This window comes from Oryza sativa, chromosome 6 (genome assembly GCF_034140825.1).
Source record: "Oryza sativa Japonica Group chromosome 6, ASM3414082v1".
Taxonomy (NCBI): domain Eukaryota; kingdom Viridiplantae; phylum Streptophyta; class Magnoliopsida; order Poales; family Poaceae; genus Oryza; species Oryza sativa.
Window position 1 is genome coordinate 29411211 of NC_089040.1, and position 22859 is coordinate 29434069.

General features: G+C 45.3%; 4 protein-coding genes and 1 long non-coding RNA gene across 5 annotated transcripts; 3 read left to right on the forward strand and 2 right to left on the reverse strand.

Moving 5' to 3' along the window:
* Positions 1-2877: 2877 nt before the first annotated feature.
* On the reverse strand, positions 2878-5285 carry LOC112939412 (putative FBD-associated F-box protein At5g56440). Its single transcript, XM_066311317.1, has 3 exons — positions 4145-5285; positions 3502-3678; positions 2878-3348 (listed from the first exon to the last, which is right to left on the reverse strand). Exons 1-3 carry the CDS (start codon positions 5174-5176, stop codon positions 3001-3003), a joined length of 1557 nt encoding a protein of 518 aa, XP_066167414.1. The 5' UTR covers positions 5177-5285; the 3' UTR covers positions 2878-3000.
* Positions 5286-6823: 1538 nt separating this feature from the next.
* On the forward strand, positions 6824-9101 carry LOC4341879 (COBRA-like protein 10). Its single transcript, XM_015787153.3, has one exon. The coding sequence runs from the start codon at positions 7008-7010 to the stop codon at positions 9057-9059; it is 2052 nt and encodes a 683-aa protein (XP_015642639.1). The 5' UTR covers positions 6824-7007; the 3' UTR covers positions 9060-9101.
* A 1882-nt stretch (positions 9102-10983) lies between these two features.
* LOC9270623 (uncharacterized) lies at positions 10984-13281 on the reverse strand. The gene is made up of 3 exons (XM_015785685.3): positions 11963-13281; positions 11692-11850; positions 10984-11548 (listed from the first exon to the last, which is right to left on the reverse strand). The coding sequence occupies exons 1-3, from the start codon at positions 13193-13195 to the stop codon at positions 11231-11233; spliced, it is 1710 nt and encodes a 569-aa protein (XP_015641171.1). The 5' UTR covers positions 13196-13281; the 3' UTR covers positions 10984-11230.
* Positions 13282-13639: 358 nt separating this feature from the next.
* LOC4341880 (synaptotagmin-3) lies at positions 13640-19565 on the forward strand. The gene is made up of 12 exons (XM_015785686.3): positions 13640-14017; positions 15387-15485; positions 16189-16239; positions 16395-16518; positions 16766-16884; positions 16955-17056; positions 17125-17199; positions 17391-17467; positions 17921-18170; positions 18312-18665; positions 18808-18942; positions 19098-19565. Exons 1-12 carry the CDS (start codon positions 13910-13912, stop codon positions 19224-19226), a joined length of 1623 nt encoding a protein of 540 aa, XP_015641172.1. The 5' UTR covers positions 13640-13909; the 3' UTR covers positions 19227-19565.
* A 1923-nt stretch (positions 19566-21488) lies between these two features.
* On the forward strand, positions 21489-22437 carry LOC112939392 (uncharacterized). Its single transcript, XR_003243078.2, has 2 exons — positions 21489-21902; positions 22017-22437. It is a non-coding gene; the product is annotated as an uncharacterized lncRNA (long non-coding RNA).
* The last annotated feature ends 422 nt before the right edge of the window (positions 22438-22859 follow it).

The following is a 22859-nucleotide window of genomic DNA, read 5'->3' on the forward strand; positions in this document are numbered from 1 at the left end:
CATTGTTCACAAGTCTAGTTGTCAAGGCCACCGAAATCTGGTTTGGAGGCATGGCGATTACTAATGTTACATTTCAGCCTACTCCATCTGTTACTCCGATGGGCTCTGGATACATGCCAGCTGATAACACCAACATGGCAGCATCCATGAGCAACCTTGAGGCTAGATGGCCAAAAAGCCCGAGGCCCGATGGTCCGGTCCACGGCACGGTATTATGGCCCGGCCCAAGCACAGCATGGCCCAACGGGGGTCGGGGCCGTGCCTGGGCCCCTCCACCAACACGTTGGGCCGACCCGGTACGGCCGGGCTGGCATGACACGATGGGCCGCAGGCCAGGCCCGACACACAAACAATAGGGAGTAAAAATAGACATATTTTATGCCATGGTCGAAAATAGACTTATTTTAGCTATATATATGTCAGCCCAAAGAGGAGGGAGGGAAAATATACTTAATTTAGCTATATATATATATATATATATATATATATATATATATATATATATATATATATATATATATATATATATATATATATATATATATATATATATATGTCAGCCCAAAGAGGAGGGAGAGAAAATAGACTTATTTTAGCTATATATATGTCACAGCCCAAATAGAAGGGAGGGAAAATAGACTTATTTTAAAAAGGCACGATGGGCCACCCATGTCTTTGGGCCGGCCCGACACGGCCCGACTACTGGTGGGCTGTGCCTGGACCGGAGGTGCAGCCCATGGGCCAGCCGTACCAGCCCGATGGCGCTGGTGGGCCGTGCTTGGGTCGGGACGTGCCGGACGGGCCTTTTAGCCATCTATACCTTGACCTCATCGACGAGCAGGGGAGACCCTGGCCAGCGGACGAAGATTTGCATGACTTCACCAATATATCGAGGATCTTTACACCATCTCACCTGTTGCTAGCAGCAGATTTTTCTATGGTGGCCCATCAACGAGCTCGGCATCCACGTCATGCACTCATGCTATCTACTCAATTTTATCTACTATTTGATTTAACTAGAAAAGTAGCTCGCGCATTCACACAGACATTTATCATAAGATGCGTTTAAGATACTTAATGAAGAGGAATATTAATTGGATAACACCTACCATATTTAAGAAGTATGATTGCTTCATAAATTTTCTTATCAGCGTTGATTACATATTTTTTCTAAATCTAATACAAGGGTAAGTTAAACAAGTTCAAGGTGTAGATAAGTAATGCAAGGGAATAGAGACTAAGGTTGTGTTCACCATTCCTAGTTCCCACCCGGAATAGTACTCACAGAAAACGGAGAAAAATGGAAGATATCTTTTTCTTGCTGAAAATAACACAATCAACTCCATTATGCAAATACTAACTTTGATCCCTAGGAATGGAGCTCCTATCACAACTAACATTCTAAACCATATCTCAAACATTCCTAAGACTCTGGAATGAGACTATCTTGTTGATGCTTTGCCTCAGTTTGCTGTCCTACTGCTGTAAGGCTGTAAGCTGCAGCAAACCATCCTAAGGCCTTGTTCTTTTCTTCAACAAAAGTTAGATAAACTTTTGGATACTCGTGGTACGCTTTTCAAACTGCTAAACGGTGTGTTTCGTGTAAGAACTTTCTATATGGAAGTTGTTCTAAAATATCATATTAATCCATTTTTCAAGTTTTTAATAATTAATACCTCAAATAATCATACGTTATTACCACCTCAAATAATCTTTATCTTCATCTTCATCTTTAGGAGATTCAAACACCACCTAAATGACATCATTCTCCTTACCTCCAATCTCAAGCATTCTAATGACATGGTGTTGCTTGTGACATCTGGGAATTGACCCTATCTGTTTATGAATGAATTTGTGGCTTCATCCTACTTGCAAGAATATTAAGCAGGAAGAATATTAAGCTAGCACATAGATAGTAAAGAGTAAATATGTCAAAATAATGATCACTAGGAGGACTAGGTTGGCACATCAGGACATACAAAAACAGTACAACAAGCAGTAATTCATGTTAATGCAGTAATTAACAGAGTGCGAAAAACACTTTGGGAACTGTTACAGGCTTACAGCAGCAACACAACATGGTACAAAAGGTAAGCTCGGATGTTTGTATAGTAGTATATATAATATATCAGACAGGTATGACAGTTCTCATAAACAAAAAAGACAGGTATGACTACACCAATAAGAATATACAGTCACCCAAAGGGCTATAAAGCAAAAGATAGCTTCAGAATTAAAACAGCAGCAAGACAGTATAATACGAGACGTAACTTCAGAAATTTGTGGAACTGTATATATCAGATAGGTATGACCACACCGATAAGAATGCACTGTCAAAGAAAGGAACCATTGGACTTGTTGTCATTTGGCATTTTATGCCAGTAAAGGTTAAGGAAAAAGCAGTGTGTTCTATGTACTAATATTAGTAACCCAAACCTTGAAACTAATTCTCTACTAACTCCAGAATTTTAACAGCTCATTTCAGTGAGCTACTTCTGAGTTCTGACAAATTATGTGAAGATAGATTAATAGAAATATGTAGGTAACAATCCCATAGATCATATCAGAAATAAACACAAGGACATGCAGTATATCCAAAATCGCTGTTAGTGCAATCTGAAACCCAAGATAACAAACAGGAAAAGAAGATCATGACTAGTTCAGAAGTACACTACAAAAATAGGATCACAATTCAGTCTTTAACATAGTCAAATTGGCTTTGAAAGATGTATTGGAGATGTTTTCAATTCATAGAGATGCCATTTCAGATATACTATGAAAAATATAATGCGAATGGTAACACAAAAACAAAGCAGGCAGGCACAAGACATTGGATAATGGATATCATGCATTTCAGTTTCTCTGGTGATACTAAAATTGAAGATGCAGAAAAGAAACTAAAGGTGAAAATTATGTATATTTGTATACTGTCGATTAGCACTTTCCAGTTTCTCGGATATTACAAGCTATAGGGCCATAACTCTGACTGGTGACTGGCAACTAAAAATCGATGAAGACCTCAGAATGACACGGCTGGGTTGTACCAGCGCCAGAGTTGCTCTCTTGTATAACGCCACTCGCCAAAGCTCCTTGGATGATGTCTCCTTGTTGAACAGCCAAACCCAACGGAATCGCATTGTGAAAAAGAGAAACAAGTTGCAGTGAATTGATGTTTCTTGCTTTCCTCAAGAAAAACCTCACAAGATGCATCTCAATTCTGGTCCTGTTGAAGTTCATCATTCTTACCACCTTAAGGTTATCTAAGGCATACTCTGGCACACCTTCGCTCATCGACTGCAGCACATCTTCTCTCACCGCCTCCTGCACATCTTCCCTGATTCTTGGGAGCTGCAAGCACAGACCGTAATCGTGTTCAGGAGTATCATGATTAGATGAGAACACCATATGCAGATTTCATCAGATGCAATAAAAGGGGGAAACGACTTTTAAGCAATGCGATATCCAAATTCCAGAAATGCTTATGAGGTGCAATGTATTAACCTGCAGGAAGAGTTTGGTCAGATTTGGGAAGTGGAAGCTCTGGAGGAACGCATAGATATCAAACACGTTGATGGTCTTTATGTCAAACATGAGCAACTGCAACTCTTTCAAACGCCGAAAGCCGCCAAGCCATTTCAACTGGGTAGTTCGTTCTTCATCAGGCAAACTAGGCACAATCTGAAGGATATCAAATCATCGATGAGTCCACCAAAAGATTTCAAAACAAGAACAACATGATCCTTATCCAACGGAACAGAACAGAACAGAACAAACCTTGACGGCTTGTTTGGTAACTCGAGGGAAGGGGATTGGGAGTTTACACGAGGGAATTGATGATGAGATTAAGATGGAAATTTGATTTTTAATCCCAATATCTTGTTTGATAGAGGTGATGGAAATTGATAGGGAGTTTAGTTGGAGATTATGTCATTAATAAAAAGGGATGGCTGAGATTTGCTTAAAAAAAGTAAAGGAGGAATTCCTTCCCAATTACCTGCCCCTACCTAATTATTGAAAAGGAGGGAGTTCCTTCCTCAATTCCCCATCCCTATCCTACCAAAATTCTCATGTCTCCCAACCAAACAAAACTCTTAATAGCCCCATTCCTCTAAACTCCCAATCCCTCCTAAAAACTCCCTCCAACCAAACAGGCCGTGAGGGAATTGCTGCAGATGGTGAGGTTGGAGAGATTGGAGAGTTTGGAAAGTGCATCCTGTGCCCATTTACCGAACACCATGGGGATTATCGGGCCATCGTAGCAGATGTACAGGTCGGTGAAGGAGGAGCGGCGACTTGTGCGCGGCAGGTAGAAGGACGAGAGGAAGCGGCCGCTGTAGAAGACGGAGCGGAGGCTGGTTACACCGACGACGTTCACCTTATTGAGATGCTTGCACCCGGCGATGGTGAGACTGCTCAGCTTCGGCCCGCCCGGCGAGATGGCGACGGCGTCGAGGTCAAAGCAGCTGCGAAGGTCCAGAACCCGGAGATTGGGGCAGCGCGTGATCACATTTCTCAGCATGTAGCTCTCGATGGAGACGAAGTGGAAGCAGATTTCTGAGAGCTCGTTGAAGCGCTGCTGCGGCTTGAAGCGCATCTTGGAGACGACGATTTGGCGGAGCGAGAGGTGCTGGAGCGCGATCACGCGGCTCAAGATCGGCAAGTGGAACCTGACCTTGTCTACAACATTCGGGTTGGTCAGCTCGACGTGGAGCTGCTCGACGCGGCGGTCGGCGGATCTCTCGATGATTTCTCTCAGGTGAGAGCTCTTCATGATGGTGTGGACGACGACGGAGAGGCGCTCGAGGCGGCGCTCCTCCTCCAGGATCTTGAGGAGGTCCTCCACGGAAGGTGCGCAGCGGGCGCGGATCTCGTAGCGCCTGGATTTCTGGCCCCAATCCTCCTTCCACAGCCTTAGCCACTCCTTGGAGAGCACCGTCGTGCGGATGGCGGACTCGAGCGGGAGGAAGCTGATGATGCGCAGAACCGCGTCGTCGGGAATCACCACCATGGGGTCCTCCCCCACCGGGGCCGCTGCCTCCACCGGGGCCACCGCCGCAGGAAGGCCGTCGTCGGGAAGCGCCTCGACGCGGTCCACCACCATGACGTCCTCCTCCTCCGCCGCCGCCGCCGCAGGAAGGCCGTCGTCGGGAAGCGCCTCGAGGGGAACCACCACCATGACTTCCTCCTCCTCCTCCTCCGCCGCCCTCCACCCGCCGCCTCTTCGCGCCGCCGCTGCCGCCTGCTGCGGTGGATTCGAGCGCCATCGCCGCGCGGGCGGGTTCTTCACTTCCCCCCCCCCCCCCCCCCCCCCTCCCCCCGCGCTCTCTCCCCTATTTTCGCCTTCTTCGTCAAGCTAATTGTGTTCGCTAATTGCGTTTGGATTTGGATTCCGATTCGAAGCAGAGCAAACCGCTGCACTAGACGACCGTTATATATAGGCCAGCTGGCTTCGGCTGGCGTATGCGGGCCGCTTATGAGCCATCTCAATTGGGCCCATTTAGACAAACTCAACCCAACTAGGCCCAGAGAAGCCCAGCCGCCAAAGCAGATGGCGGACGTGGCCGGCGCCGGAGTGGACGTGGTTTGCGGGAGGCCGTTTTTAAAAAAACACTTCATGCAATTTCTTTCCTCATCCAAGAAACGTCCTGATTTCTTGACGAAACAAGGACAAATCACTCGAGAAGTCGGAATTTTTTAAAAAAAAATTATTATTTCAATGAAAAATTGCAAAAATTTAACATGATCGGCTAAAATTATAAGGTTAATACCATGTCGAACAACCGCAGTTCAACAAAGATTGTTATTGTTGATCCACTAGGGAAATATTAAAGTACATGAAAGGTCATGGCAAGGGGCCAATCGAATTGTGGATGTTCTATATGTGCTGCATGCACAGTGGCACATAGTGGTTGTTCTTTTTTTTTAATTTTTTATCCCCTATCGAACAATTGTGGTTCCACAGGTGTTGATCGATATGTACGCCTATCGAATTTTGGTTGTTCGATGGGGTGCTAAAGGGGTGTTTAGATTCAGGGGTGTAAACTTTTGGTGTGTCACATCGGGTATTATATAGGGTGCCGCATGGGGTATTTCGGATAGTAATAAAAAAACTAATTACAGAATCCGTCAATGAAACCACGAGACAAATTTATTAAGCCTAATTAATCCGTTATTATCAAATGTTTACTGTAGCACCACATTGTCAAATCATGAAGCAATTAGATTTAAAAGATTCATCTCGCAAATTAGTCGCAATCTGTGCAATTAGTTATTTTTTTAGCCTATATTTAATACTCCATCCGTTTCACAATGTAAGTCATTCTAACATTTCCCACATTCATATTGATGTTAATGAATATAGACATAATATTTATGTCGGGAAATGCTAAAATAACTTACATTGTGAAACGAAGGAAGTACTTCATGTAGTTGTTTAAATATTCGATGTGACAGGATGTAAAATTTTTATGTGGAAACTAAACAGGGCCTAAACTTGCAATTTTAATTTGTCAACCTCTATTTAAAAAAGTATTATTTCTTAAAAAAATATTCGAAAATTCGCATCCTAGGCAAAATCATTCCTCTGTGTTCTTGAAAAGAAACAAAAATATTCCTCTGTGTTTGTTATCCAGTTGAATAACTTTAGAATATATATGGCTCGTGCCCGGTTGACACGGGGGAGACGAACCAGCGCCAACGACGGTGTCCAAATCCGGTCAATTTGACTCGGTCGTCCGACGAGCCACGCGAAACCAGCGTCGGCCATCTGCAACCATCAACGGCGAGGCAACGCGACGGACACGCGCGCATGCACGAGAGGCCTCCTCGATTTTAGCGAGCTGCCACCACGGACAGTGCATGCCTAATTATACCTTCTTCCTCCTCCTCCTCCGCTGGAACGCCTTTGCTTCCCACCACTGCCCGTCGGTCGATCGGTCGAGCGAGCCGGCGAACGCTTGTTGCCTCTCCTCCGTTCGCGCTTAGCTGGGCAGAGGACGGGGGTGCCAATGCCGCTTCGGCGGCGGTGGGCGGCGCTTTTGTTAGGCGTCGCCGTCGTCCTTGCCGTCGCCGCCGCCGGCGCGCGTGCGCAGGACTACAACAATGGCGGCGGCGGAGACGGCGAGGATGAGGAGGAGGAGGAGAAGCCGTCGTTCAAGGCGCAGGAGGCGTGCAACGGCGCGTTCCTGACGTACACGTTCACGGAGCGCGAGAAGGAGTACCCGCGGACCAAGAACGCGACGGCGCAGGCGTTCGCGTTCAAGGCGACGGCGACGGTGCTCAACACCATGACCGAGGACCTCAAGGCGTGGCAGATGTTCGTCGGGTTCCAGCACAAGGAGATCCTCGTGACCGTCGGCGGCGCCGTGCTCCTCGACGGCACCGACCTCCCCGCCAACGTCTCCGGCGGCGTCACCTTCGCCGGGTACCCCATGGCCAACCTCCTCAACTCCATCGAGACCGCCGGCGACCTGACGCAGATCCAGGCCCAGATCGACATCACCGGCACCCAGTTCGGCGTCAAGCCGCCCACAGCGCCCATGCCCAGGACCATCAAGCTGTCCAACCCCGGGTTCCGTTGCCCCAAGCCCACACACAAGCAGAGCGTCATGTACGTGTGCTGCGTCAAGGACCCAAAATTCAAGGCCAAGAAGGTGAACACCACCACCCGCTACCTGCCGCGGCAGAAGGCCGACCTGACCATCGCCTACGACGTCCTCCAAGCGTTCGGCAACAACTACATGGTGCAGGTGACCATCGACAACTGGAGCCCCATCGGCCGGCTCGACAACTGGAACCTCACCTGGGAGTGGAAGCGCGGCGAGTTCATCTACAAAATGCGCGGCGCGTACACGCTCAACAAGGAAGGCCCCGCCTGCGTGTACAGCCCCGCCGCCGGCTACTACAAGGACTTCGACTTCACGCCGGCGTACAGCTGCGAGAAGCGGCCCATCGTCGTGGACCTCCCGCCGGAGCGCGAGAAGGACAAGGACGTCGGGAACATCCCCTTCTGCTGCAAGAACGGCACGCTGCTGCCGCCCACCATGGACGAGTCCAAGTCGCGGGCCGTGTTCCAGATGCAGGTGTTCAAGCTGCCGCCGGACCTCAACCGGACGGCGCTGTACCCGCCGCAGAACTGGAAGATCATCGGGAAGCTGAACCCGCAGTACGCGTGCAGGCAGCCGGTGAGGGTGAGCCCCGTGGTGTTCCCCGACCAGACGGGGCTCATGTCGTCCACCCCGGCCGTCGCGTCGTGGCAGGTGGCGTGCAACATCACCCGCCCCAAGAGGCGCGCCGCCAAGTGCTGCGTCTCCTTCTCCGCCTACTACGACGACTCCGTCGTGCCGTGCAACACCTGCGCCTGCGGCTGCGGCGGCGGCGGCGGCGGCGGCAACGACACGGCGACGTGCGACGCGGACGCACGCGCCACGCCGCTGCCGCCCGAGGCGCTGCTCATCCCGTTCGACAACCGCACGGCCAAGGGGCGCGCCTGGGCCAAGATCAAGCACCGCCGCGTGCCCAACCCGATGCCCTGCGGCGACAACTGCGGCCTCAGCGTCAACTGGCACATCATGAACAACTACAAGTCCGGGTGGGCGGCGCGGATCACCATCTTCAACTGGCAGGACTACACGTTCAAGGACTGGTTCGCCGCCGTCACCATGCGCGACCACTACAGCGGCTACGAGAACGTCTACTCCTTCAACGGCACCAAGATGGGGGCGCCGTTCAACAACAGCATCTTCATGCAGGGGTTGCCCGGGCTCACCTACCTCGAGCCGATCACCGACGGGAGGACGCCGGAGGACCCAAGGGTGCCCGGGAAGCAGCAGTCCGTCATCTCCTTCTCGCGGAAGGACGCGCCGAACGTCAACATTGCCAAGGGGGAAGGCTTCCCCAAGAGGCTCTACTTCGACGGCGAGGAGTGCGCGCTCCCGGACACGATACCCAAGCCGTCGAGCGCGCACCGGCGGGCCGCCGCGGCGGCGAGCCTCGGGCAGATTGTCATGGCAGTAGTGCTTGTGATGGTTGTGGCGGTTGTGGACTCCTTGTGCTTATGATGAGTGGAAATTTCGGGGGATTATATATAGCCATTGTTTTTTTAGCGTTTGAGGGTGCTACATTGCTGAACGTTTTCATCATTTTGGGGGGAATTTCACTCGAATCCAGATGTTACAGTGTGATCCCCTAATGCAGGAACTGCAATCCTGCACTTAGTCACACAAGAATAGAGGTGCACAGGGGTTATACTCAATTAAACAAGTGAAAAGGGGCAAGTGAGAATACGCCGGTGAATATGACAGTGAACTTGTGGTGGTTATACGGGTTTGATGGGAGTTGCAAGGGGAAGAGGGCATGCAGAATTGCAATCATGTGGTATGTTTCAGTTTGTCACGAATTTATGGAAAACTCTATTAATTCTTCAAGAGGATATCCCCTTATTTTTATATGTCACTTAAAAATCCATTAAAAAATTTGAAAAAAATAGTAAGATAGATCAATATGTGATGTCACTTCACAAACATACATATTAAAATTCAACTTATACAAGTAGAAACAATAATAACAAATTTGACTATAAATAGAACGGTAATTCACGATCAAATTTGTTACTTTTTGCTTTCAATTGCACAAGTCGAATTTTAACTTGCATGTTCGCGAAAAGATATACCATATATTGATCTATCTTGACATTATTTTTTAAAAAAAATGATAACTTTTAAACGCCATGCACAAGACGAGGGGATGTCCCCTCAAGGGACAAAAATCCACTTCCCCAATTTATACTCATTTACTGGGTTTCCGTTTTCATTTCAGTTTCTTTGATTTGCATAACACATGAGGTTGTGTAGCATTTTATTCTCTTGCGAGTGGTGCTGTAGGGTGAGTGAGTCCATATGCTTCCAACGGCAGGGATCACATATCACAATTACGTTACAGACACATAATACTTTAGCTAAAACAACTGCACAATCCAAGCAGCTGGATATGGCATTCTCATGTCATGTTTTAATGTGCAAGTCTATGCTAAGTTTCATGCTTATGAATGAAATCCAAACCCTTCCAAACGATAAAAACAAAGACACTAACCCGTCCAAATAGTTAAAAATCTCGAAATTACTAGCTACAACACTGCTCTTGTTTTTGTCCATTTTGATCTTTGCAAACATGGATCAAATAACTATGAAACTACAGGTGAAAATACTGGTAATCTGTTACTCCATTATGGAACTCACCATTTGAAAAAGACAAGGTATATGGTGTCAGTTAAGATGCAAACATATGCCGAAACAAATATGTTGACTTGTACTGCTAAATGGAAAGAACAGGCAGAGGAGAATCTACAAATCTTCAAAAATCTGCAGAGTCATCTAGCATTTCATACTTTGCTATACTCTTCAGTACTAGTATCATGGCTCATGAGGATCACATCAAGCATTTCATAACTTGAACTAGTATCAGTAAACAAATAATCTATGAGGTACAATGGCAGAATCTCCCATTTGATATATCCCATCAGTCTGCCTATATTAAATTATGCTAACACAGAACAAACATTCAGGTAATCTTGTCAAATTGAGGAGGACAGTAATCCCTATAACCGACAATAGAAATATTCAAAACTAGCTATGGCATCCACAAAGTTCAGTTTACATTACAGGATCAACTTTCAGGTTTAACATAACAGCTTCCGCATCAATCTCCATAACTAAACTATGCTAATGCAGAACAAATTACATTCAGGTAAACTCCTAAACTCTTTTCAGATTGACAAGAAACAATTAGTAAACCTCATAACTGACATGACAATATCCAATATCTAGCTATCACATCCACAGAAAGTCAATTTACACATGGATGATTAAAATTTCAGTTGTAACTCGCATTGTGGCAAAAGAACACAGAAAGGAACCACTTCAGTGCCCAAGGATTCTGCATCCAAGTTTATTTTGTACTAATCCTTTTTCCACAGAAGTAGGTAAGAACATATTTCACTGTAAACTCATATGTATAGCTAAAGTTGCTAAAATGCCAAATACATCATAAATTGACAGTGAAATACCAAGTCATTCAATCACCTTTTTTCAAGTAAAACAGAAGGAAAAAAGAAATCAAGGTATGACGAGACTGTACTTGTTTCTGCACATGTTATCTTGTCCTGTATCTCTTTTCCAACCTATTAATGCTCCAGATCTGTAGAACTATAAGCAGCTCGACTATTGACTGAACACTAGTTCGTCTTCGAGGTAAGGAGTTCTGAATGAAATGACTTGACTGTAGAATCATCAGCACAATCAGTTAGCTGGACATTTGCGGGAACCTGGAGTCGGAAGGGGCGATCTACCGGTACTGGTATGGGACGAACTAGTATCAGCTTCTGGAGGAGTTTGGCCTTCTTGAACAGAAACTGCAGCAGCCGAATCTCATTCCAGTCGTACTTGAAGTTCGTCATCTTTACCACATCAAGCTTTTCGAAGCCATCCTGTTGTTCCCCCTCCACATTCTCTGAGCTAGTGTTCTCCGTGTATGTGCAATCTCTTTCTGGGAGCTGAAATCACAAAGGGATAATTTGGAATCATCAGAAAGAAGAAACTATACTAACATTGGCTCCACTCGAACAGACAAAATAGTCAAACAGTAACAGATCGAGACGCAATGCAAGCAATGGAATAGCAGGTGGTGAGTGGTGACCTGCACAAAGAGCTTCGTCAGCTGAGGGTAGTAGCCGCAGGTGTTCAGGAATCGACGAACGTCACTGAGGTTGATCGGTTCCAATTTGAACATGAGCAACTGAAGCTCTCTTAAACTCCTCAAGTTTGTCTGAATGGTATTACCCGCCACAGTTACAGCCTGAAAATCAGAAGTAGCAAACAACCTTGTGAATCAAGTGGAAACAACACGATTGAGATGAAAATGAAATCAGATGAAATTAACATGATCGAGAGAAAAAAAAAGAACGAACCCGGAGAGAAGTGCTGCACAGGGTGAGGAAGGTGAGGTTCGAGAGATCTGGGAGGCGTTTGAACGAATTTTCGGGCCCCGGGGTGGTAGATTGGCTTCTCGGGAAGCCGATGAAGAGGTCGGCAAGCGAGTCGTTGTCCGGAAGGGACAGTGACGTCAGGAAGTTACCGCTGTAGCGAAAGGAGCGCAGGTGTTTGCCGGCGGTCAGCCGTCGGACGCGTTCGCAGTCCATGACGGTGAGGCTCATCAGGTGCTCTCCAGCGGTGTCGACGTCGATTTGGGTGATGGTTTTGCATCCGCGCAGGTCGAGGACGCGGAGGATGGGGCACGCGCCGACTAGATTCTTGAGGTCGTCCATTTTATTGATAGTGGAGTTCTTGATGTGGATTTCCTCGAGCGTGGGGAAGGAGACGCCTTCACAAAACTTGCCCTGGAAATGACCCAACGCGACGCCGATTATCGAGAGGCGCACGAGCTGTTTGCTCGTCAGGTGCATCTTAAACTTGCGGCCCGCTCCTCCTCGATCACTGATGTGGATGACCTCGGGAGAGCACTTGCCGGCGTATTCGAGGCAGGAATTGAAGTATTCTCTCTGAACATTTTTTCTCTCGACGACGAGGAGGAAGAAGTAGCGGAGGCGGCGTTTCGGCTCCTGCTGCCCCGCGCGTTCCTCTAGCTTGCTCAGCGCATCGCCGTCGGTGGGGAGCTCGACGTCGACGGCGACATCCCTCCAGTAGAGGCCGTACATCTCCCGCCACCGTTTGCAGAGCGAACCCATGAGGATCACCGACTTGATCGGGAGGAAGTCGAGGATGCGCACCCGAGCCTTCTCCTGCAGCGCCGTGATGCGGTCGCCGTCCACCTTCGCCGCCTCCGCATCCTTCTCCGGCAGCTGATCCAGCTTGCGGTCGACGTCCACCTTCGCCGCCTCCGCATCCTTCTCCGGCGGCTGATCCAGGTTGCGGTCGTCGTCCACCTCCGCCGCCTCTTCGCCATCTTCTAGATTTAGATAGCCCTTCCACTGGTCGGTGTTAGAATCGTCGTCGCCGGATTGGCTCGCCTTCGCCGCCTCTGCATCCTTCTCCGGCGGCGCCAGGTTGCAGTCGTCGTCCACCTCCGCCGCCTCTTCGCCACCATCTAGGTTTAGAAAGTCCTTCCACTCGTCGGAGTTGGAATCGTCGTCGCCGGATTGGCTGGCCGTCGCCGGCTCCTCCTCCCGCTGCCGCTTCACCATCCCGCCTCTCTCTCTCTCTCTCTCTCCTCTGCCTTCTCCGAGAAGCCAACTCGCCCTGATTCGAATTTGAAATGAGGAGGAGGAAGAAGAGAAGCGCCGAGAAGGCCAGCCGTTTTAAAGGCAGCTTGTCTCGCAATCCTGGTACCAGCGTGGGCCCAACCTTCACCCTACATGGGCCAGGCCCACTAAACCCACGAAGCTTCCGGAGATTTCTTACGAGACAAGAAACTGGGCTTCCTCCTCCTCCTCCTCCCCCTCCCTGAGCCGTAGTAGCCTTGTTAGCTAAGCAAAAGCCCACGCGCGATGCGAAACCCATCGCCGGAAACGCGAGGATTTCCGCGGATTTTTGCCGCCGCGGCGAGGCCGGAAACGCGAGGATTTCCGCGGATTTTTGCCGCGGCGGCGAGCGACCCATATAAGCTAAGCTAAACCACCCACGCCGCTGTCTCTCCCGCATCCGCTTCTCCGCTACCTCCCAATAAACTAAGCTTTTGGCGCGTTGCTGGCTCCCGCTCACGCCTCGTCTCGCTCGACGTCTCCGAGGAGGCGAGGAGCTCGAGCTCGCCGCCTCGCCGGCCGGCCATTACTTTATCCGCGGCGGGTAGCTGGGGAGGGAGGGGAGGCGGCCGGCCACCAACCCATCGTCGTCTTGTGGTTTCCCATGCGGTTGCCGCCGCGGGCGCCGCTGCATTCGCGGGAGCGGGCGGGAACGGGATGGGGCTCGTCGGTGGCCTCCTCGGCTTCGGCGTCGGCCTCCCCCTCGGCATCGCCGTCGCCTACCTCGTCTACCTCCGCTTGTTCGCCCCTCGCCGCCGTCTCCAGGTCAGTCCATCCATCGCCTCCTTCCTTCTCGATCCTTCCCGTCCTGTACTAATCCTAGCAATTTAGTGGTTAGTTGAACGCATTCATCGTTAGCAATTCGTTATCTGTGTACTGTCACTTTGTTGATTTGTGTGCGGTTTATCATATCAAAATTACTCATGAACAGCAGCAGGATGGATTTCGATCGAGGTTTTGTGCACACCAACTAACCCAACAAAATGGTTGTAGAAATTAAATCCGAGATTGGGACGTGCTTGATTTCTTCTGCCCGTACGATTAGACTACCGGATTGTTCAGGATGCGACGTGGGGAAAACGGGACGTGGTACGTGTGCTCCAAAGTCCTTGTCTTCCCCTGCTGGAGTAGTGCCATTTCTCAGCTCTGACTAAGCACGTCTCTTTACCAGTTTCGCCGTCCAGTACTCACTTTTCAGTTCCAGCTTTGAACAGCTTTGCTTTGCTAGCTTGCGTATCCGATTCCGGCTTGCCAATTGCGATGCCTCCGTGAGCTGACATATGCTTCCTTAGTGAGATTGTTTCAATAAAATTGACTAATTTCGATGCGCCAGCTAGACACTGGGGATTTTATTAGATTGCGATATATTGATGTGTACTGGGGGAGTTTGCTTGGGATTATTTGGGACAAGTGGGATTGCTATGGGATTACTGAACGAATATTCCAAATACATGAAAAACACAAGATGTATTTTATATGCATTTGTTAATTAATTTGGTTTAGCAATGTGAAACGGGTTGGTGCATATGAATACAGAATATTTTGTAGTGCACGGCGTGTTATTTAATTAGCCTAGTAGTACATATGATATTTGTCTGATATGGTTAGAATCATTTCAGCTAGTTACAGGGTGGGTTAGCCCATTGGAATGAGAACGACATGGTTAGATGCGACAGAGCAAAAATCCAACTTGGTTATTTGCTTAATGTATATAGCCTACTCCGATGCACCCTTTTATGTTGAGACTAACGAAAATTGGATTACTTACTTCATAAGAAAAGAAATAATCAAATCCACTATGCTAAGTAAAAGAAAAGTCATAACCACCAGTGTTTGGTGACATTAATCTGACTGAAAGTCAAGTTGGATATCCACTATTTCACTTTGCAACCAATGGTCAATACTGGATGGAGCTGTATAAGCATTTTCAACCTGCCTCTCCAGGGTCCAGAAAACTATGGTAGATTCAGACGGTTTGATCCTCTTGAGCTCCACTGCTTTACTACATACTACTATCAAGCAGGGTTCAACATAAATTAATATTCAAAATCTTACACAAACCCAAATAGTAAATACTATAGTACAAATTTGATCTCAACATTTTTTGAGGGAAACTGACTGTTGACTTTTGCAGGATCCTATTATTAGACCACTACGCGACTTGGATTCTGAGACATTACAGACAACTATACCAGATATTCCGTTGTGGGTGAAGTGTCCAGATTATGAACGGGTGGGTATATAAACATGGCGCGCTACTATTTAAACGACTTATAATTTGTTGCTTTGGGATTATGTGTGTCGTAAATCAATCTCTGTTTAGTTGTCAAATGTCAACAGTACAACAAGGCGTGAGCATTCATGATAATATAGAAGTATGTATAACAGGCCCCTGAGTAACATGAGTGTAGGATATTATATATGGAGTCTTTGTAACTTTTATGGAAATTTAATTATCTTAGCATCTTTGTATTTCCCATGAAAAGAAAAAAAATTAGAATACACCTTCACATATCAACAATTTATTTGGAAATCTTTTGGTTATCCCCTTTTCAGAGTATTTCTTTTTTTAAAAAAAAAATATTTCATAGAGAGATAAATACAATATGTTAATACCAAAATTTGACAAATGAAATTAGAGAGGATTACGCTGTTGGTGGTGACAGCTTCCATTATCCTAATCTATTGTAGGATTCCATTTCTTTTAGCTTAGCAATCTGGTCAAGAAATCATATTGATCGGTATGATAAATTGCTAAATAGCCAAGCTCTTGAGGACTGAGGCACATATATGAGAGAATGTGTGCTGGTACTTTGTATTTATTTTTGTGTTCTTGTTTCTTTTTATCCACACCATAAATGCTACATTACATATAGTTCATTTAAAGACACAATACTCAATTCATGAAATGGAGAATTCATTTTATGTTTTTGCAGGTTGACTGGATTAACAAGTTTATTTTTGATATGTGGCCCTTCCTTGATAAGGTATTTTCAAGTCTTATATGGCCTGTTTGCTACCAAGTTTTAGTGTAATATTCAGTGCTTCATCATCTGAGCGTTGAGAGTTCTTCTCGAACCATTGTCAGCTTGGGTAATTCAATTGATTCATTTTTTTAAGACTCAATTGACTCATTGATCAGGCAATCTGCAACACAATAAGAAGTGTAATCAGACCAACATTTGATCAATATGTTGGACAATATGGAATAAAATCAATTGAATTTGGGCACTTAACACTTGGGGCTCTTCCTCCTACGTTCCAAGGTCTGTTGATTTCTGTAAGAGTACTTTCTGTAATGATGCAATTTGTTCAGTGACACAGACCTTGTATCCTCAAATCATGATTATCATTATAAGTACAGTGTTTCTGTATCCTTGTATAACTCAAGTCTATGTTGTAAATAATATAGATTGGTAGAGCAGTTCAAAATCTGTAGTCTGCACTTACGCTGTCAGTCAACTCTTGTTAAGATTGATTGATTCTTATACTACTCGATATTTTGACAAGCAGGAATTAAAGTTTATGAAATGAGAGAAAAAGAGTTGGTAATTGAACCTGTGATTCGGTGGGCCAGCATAGCAAATGTAATTGTGAAAGTGAAGGTGCATTCTTTCCAAGTGTCGGCTCAGGTTAGCTTTCTCTTATCTCGTTCTAAAGAATGGACTATTAGTCCTCTGACTGATCATATTTCTGTTTCAGCTTTTAGATTTACATATAATGCTGACACCACGTGTGACTCTGAAGCCTCTTGTGCCAAGCTTTCCCTGCTTTGCAAACTTGTGTGTTTCACTGATGGAGAAGGTATTAATCTGTTTCTTCAATGTTAAAACAACTCTGTAAATAAAACTAACTCTTATTTTATTATAAAGCCACATATCGACTTTGGATTCAAATTGTTGGGTGGAGATGTCATGGCAATACCTGGCTTGCATCGGTTTGTCCGGGTAACTAATTTTCTCTTTAACATTTATATTCCCACAGAGGACACTGAATTTGAACGTCCTGATGGACTCTTGTAGTTTAATTGTACCCATTTAATTACTACTACGATTCCTTATTTCACTATCTTGGGTACCAGTACTATGTTCCTAGCTTGTGGACTTCTTAATTATTAGTGGTTTTTGCTTTCTGACAGGAGAAAATATCAAAGCAAATCGCAAACTTGTATCACTGGCCTAAGCTTATACAAATTCCTATTTTAGATGAAGCGAGGTGATTTTCTTTACAAATGACATCCATATTTTTTTTATTGTAAGGATCACAATGAGAAGTTGTTGGATGAGTTTATTAATTCCAAATTTGCATGCCGAGTTGCATATGTCTATCCTGTCTTCATCTTGATAATCTTCTATCTCGAGTATATTCTCATTCAACATGAACTTTTTGAGACATATATTGCCAAGATAATTTGGAAATAAGAGTCTCCCAGAAAACATATTAGCATCAATAAACATTGCTATCCTTGGACCCGTTTAAAAAGGAAGTGCATTTGTACGTGGCGAAGGAAATTAAATGTTGGGAAAAACATAATTTTGTTATTCATTTAGTGCAAAAGAAATAACATTGTTAATGGGGCTTCTATAGCTGAAACAAGGTTGTTTTAGTTTTGAATGTACTCCAGTTTAATTTGATCTTTCTCATATTACCGGTGTGGAACATTTGCAGTGGTGCGACAAAGAAACCAGTTGGAATATTACATGTAAAGGTAATTCGAGCCATGAATCTTCTCAAGATGGACTTGCTTGGAAAATCTGATCCCTATGTCAAGCTCCGTTTGAGTGGTGAGAAACTGCCTTCAAAGAAGACGTCTATTAAGATGAGCAACCTGAATCCTGAGTGGAATGAACACTTCAGATTTATAGTCAAGGATCCTGAAACACAAATCCTTGAGCTCCGCATGTTTGATTGGGAAAAGGTTTAGCTTTGCTGTATGCAACTTTTCTTCTGATAAGTTGGTTTGTCATTTGTAAGAGCAGTAATTGTTATTTCTATGCTCTTTTCCTGCTTGGCATAGGTAGGAAATAACAATAACCTTTTCCTTTTTCTGTTTGTGCAGGTTAAAATGCATGATAAACTGGGTATGCAAGTAGTTCCCCTCCGCTTGCTTACTCCTTATGAGAGTAAACTGTTCACACTTGACCTTCTGAAAAGCATGGACCCAAATGATCCTCATAACAAGAAGAACAGAGGAAAGCTTGTCGTAGAGCTGACATTTGATCCCTTCAGAGATGACAGCAACAGTACCATTCTGATGTCAGATGGTGAAGGCAATGTCAGTGTAAAAAGGGACGTCCCACCTAGTGGAGGGTTGCTGTTGGTTTCAGTAGAAAATGCAGAAGACGTCGAGGGAAAGCGTCATACTAATCCGTATGCCGTGGTTCATTTTAGGGGAGAAAGGAAGGAAACGAAGGTATTTTATTTTTGGAATTAGTTTTGCCACACTAACTTTATGTTGTAGTTCCACGTTATACCCCAACTAAAAGCGCTTAAGAACATAGTAGTACTACCTAATACTTTTATGTGAACCTAAAATGTTTAACTTGGCATTTCAGATAATCAAGAAAACAAGAGATCCAAGATGGAACGAAGAGTTTCAGTTCATGGTTGATGAGGCTCCTGTGGATGATAAGATCCACATCGAAGTAGTAAGCAAACGCCGTGGGCTCCGGCTTCCCTTCCGCAATAAGGTCAGTCAGTCACTGTTGTTACCTGCTGATTGCAAAACCATCTCTTCTGATAATGATATTCACAACCAGTTGTTAAAAAAAAACAGAGAGAATATAATCACATCCAGTTCATAGTGCCTTCTAAAATCAACCTCTCATTTCTCCGAAAATTTCAGGAATCATTGGGGCATGTGGATATAAACCTAGTGGACGTCGTGAACAACGGACGGATCAACGAAAAATACCATCTGATCAACTCGAGGAACGGGATGGTACACGTCGAGATGAAATGGAGCACTGTATGACAATGATTCGGTATTCTGAAGAGTCTCACCTGTATGATTATACCTGTCGCTGTACATATACAGTCGCCATACTCCGTGTGGGCCATGTATGTTGTAACTTTAGCCCTAATCCTCTACTCTCTCGCTCTTTTCGTGATCCATTTTGGGCGCTTTTTAGCGTGCTGTAACGTCAATGATAGTGGCGTGATCACTTGCTTGTAAAGTCACGCGGCAATGCGTTCGTTGATCTCTCTTTCAGTGTTTTTATCATTCTTTTTGGCTGCCTGTATGGCACCCATCAATGTTGTGTCGTTCGATCACGCCTGAAAGTGGCTCATTTATTGAATATATATTACTCTATCCTTTTCTCTTTTTTTTTTTGCGAGAATATATAGAATATTCCATTGAGCACTCGTGTTGGAAGTGAGTTATTTTTTTTTAGGATAATGGAATAGAATCCCGACCTTTCCTCAGGGAGCTACAACCAATTATTACAGCAATTCAACAAAATAAAGAAATATAGTCATTAAAAAAACAGGAGCACACCAACTAATAAAGACACATACAACATGAGAAGTTCACAAAATTATTGAATTCTATTTATGAATCTCCATCCAAAATTACTCGTGTTGGAAGTGAGTTATGTTTGGAATGAGGTACGAAAGTGACGAAATTCGGGTGAAATTTAGTGGCGTTTCGAAGCAATTGCCATCATCAAGTACAGGGGGGGCCTGGTTCAGTTTGAGTCGTGTGGGTTGGAGATGCTCAAGGGGGGGTGGGCCTGGGCAGTGGCAGTGGCAGGCTCAAACTCAGTCGGGATGGGCCGGTGGCCGGTGCTGCAAGCTGGAGGCAACCAAGAAGCAACCAATCAACCATCCCTAAAGATGAAGATTCCAATAGGCTGAGGCGCCGAGGCACGGACACCTTCCGGCCCCAGGTGTTCCCAATCACTCCCCATGTCGGAGAGATCGATCGCCTTGCCTAACTTTTTTTTTCTTCTCAATTACTAAGGCCATGTCTAGTTCTCACGTAAAAATTTTCTACCCTATCATCGAATGTTTAGATACATACATAAAATACTCCCTCCGTTTCATAATATTAGTTATTCTAGCATTTTCCACATTTATATTGATGTTAATGAATCTAGATATATATATCTATATAAATTTATTAACATTAATATGAATGTGGAAATGCTAGAATGACTTACATTATGAAACGAAGAAAGTATTAAATATAGATTAAAAAAAGAAACTAATTACACATGTTGCGTGTAAATTACGAGACAAATCTTTTAAGTCTAATTGTTCTATGATTTGATAATATGGTGCTACAGTAAACATTTGCTAATGACATATTAATTAGGCTTAATAAATTCGTCTCGTAGTTTACGGACGAATTTTGTAATTTGTTTTATTATTAGTCTATATTTAATACTTCAAATGTGTGTCCTATATCCGATGTGACACATCAAAACTTTTCACCCCTGAAACTAAACAGGGTCTAAACTTGGTGCAACGAATCTAGATAAACTTTTGTCCAGATTCATTAATTAGAATATGTTATATCCGTTTCTATATTTGTTTCTTTAGCCGTGGAGGGAGTACACGACAGACGCACACACATTACTACAGACGTAATACTATACTCATCTACGAATGCACTCCCTCCGTCCCAAAAAGAATTAACCTATGTCCCCTCCTAAGTTGATGTATGTGGATATATGAGGTGTCCACATACATTTTTCTTCTAAGTTAATTCTTTTTGGGGCGAAGGGAGTATCTTCTAACGCATGCTAGATAGACGAAAACTAACGATGTATCTACGATCTCATCAAAATCTTATTGAAAGTTCAGTAACGTGTGCTTAATATTTTCGCCACTTCCGACTCTGACAGCAACCTGCAACACGCGTGCCGCAGCCCGGCCGCCTTCCTGCCACTGCGCAAGTTGATATCCAGATCGATCGATCGCCGTCGCCGCCTGTACTGCGCTTGCGCAACCAATCATCTCCACCGGAGGAAGACGCGCGCAGCCTTGTTCCGTCGTGTGTGCCTGCAATCCTGCAGGCTGCAGTTGGTTGCATCGGCAGAGAATTGCATTGCCTGCAGACATACTCCCTCCGTCCCAGAAAGAAATCGGGGTGAGGATTTGTCCCAGAAAAAACCGACTTCTGCGTAACACTCGAGAAATATTCAATGATCCTTATCCCTGCCCGTCTCTCTCCTCTCGCCCACCACACAACCGCGCTAAAAAAAAAACCACCACCGCCCGGTCTCATCTCCTCCCTCTCCTCACGACCTTCACTTATCCCTCGACGGCGATGAGTCATTTCCCCTCCCTCCACGCTCCATCCATCTCTCCCTCCCTGCGACCTCCCGTGATGTCATGGATACGACAGGTCGGCGGGGGCGGCGCCAGCCCCGGCGGATTGAGATGGCTCGGATGAGGCACTAGCAGTACGGCGGCAGAGGTAGGGTCTTGCGATTGTGATGCAGGAGAAGGCGAACGCAACATGTAGGTGCTGCTTGGCTACGACGGCGGAGGCGCAAGCCTATGGTCTCCAGCGCCAGTGGATCTGTTGCAGGGAGCCTGATGCACAAGCTTTTGCAATGGCGGATCTGATGAAGGAGCCAACGATTTTGTGTCTCCCAGCGCTGAGGTGGTTCGAGAAGCTTTGCCATTAGAATAAACCCAAGTACACTTTTCCACCACTCTTTTTCCATCACTCTTTCTTCTCTGGTGTTTATTTCTGCCCTTTCACCTTGTTAACTATACTAAGTTCTTGGATTTTGGTGATGACTTCTTGCAGGGTCAATCTGGATAAATACACACATGACTACAGGCCACCTTGGTGGATGCAAACACATTTCTTTGTTCTTTCTAGTTCTTGCAGATTAATTCCTACTCCTTACAGATTGTGGAGAAGTATTTTTTAACAGATTATGGATGCAAACCATCTTGTAGATTGTGGAGTAGTATTTTTTTTGACGATTTCTTTTTTCAGACTAGAGGTTCTTAATTTTTTGTTAACATATTCAATTTAAAACTTCATTTTTTTTGCTGGATACCTGTGTAATTGATGCGTGCAGAGAATCCAGTTAAACCTTTTTTTTCAGTGAGGACAGTGCAGAGAACCCAGTACAATCCTGTGTAATGTTGTTGTTGAGGGCATTTCGGTATTTTCATGGTTGTACTAAGTTTGCATTGGGAATCCAGGAGTTGAATTATCATGGGACGGAGGGAGTAGTGCTAAGCTGTAAAGAGGATGAATCGCGTCAGGATTAATTCGCCATTGCGAGTTTGCAGTTTGCATCCCAGCAATGGAGTAACGGGAGCACGCATGCGAGAGCGAGTTTCCTGACGAATCTGTCGACAACCGGTCAGACATCGATGGCCCGTCTGGATCGATCGAGCAAGTTGTTTTGGTCGGAATGATATCTGATCGATCCAACTCAATCCTTGAGGTGAACTATTGTTTTTTTCTCTCCTATTAAAAAAATGGTAGAGCTCCTACCCATTCCCCCCCAAAAAAAATAAAAAATAAAACTCAATCTAGCGTTGGCCCAGAGTCTGAATTTTGTCTACAATGCAATTAATCAATGTAATTAAGCTGTAGTAGTCTGAATTAATTTTGTCTCAATGCAGTTAAATA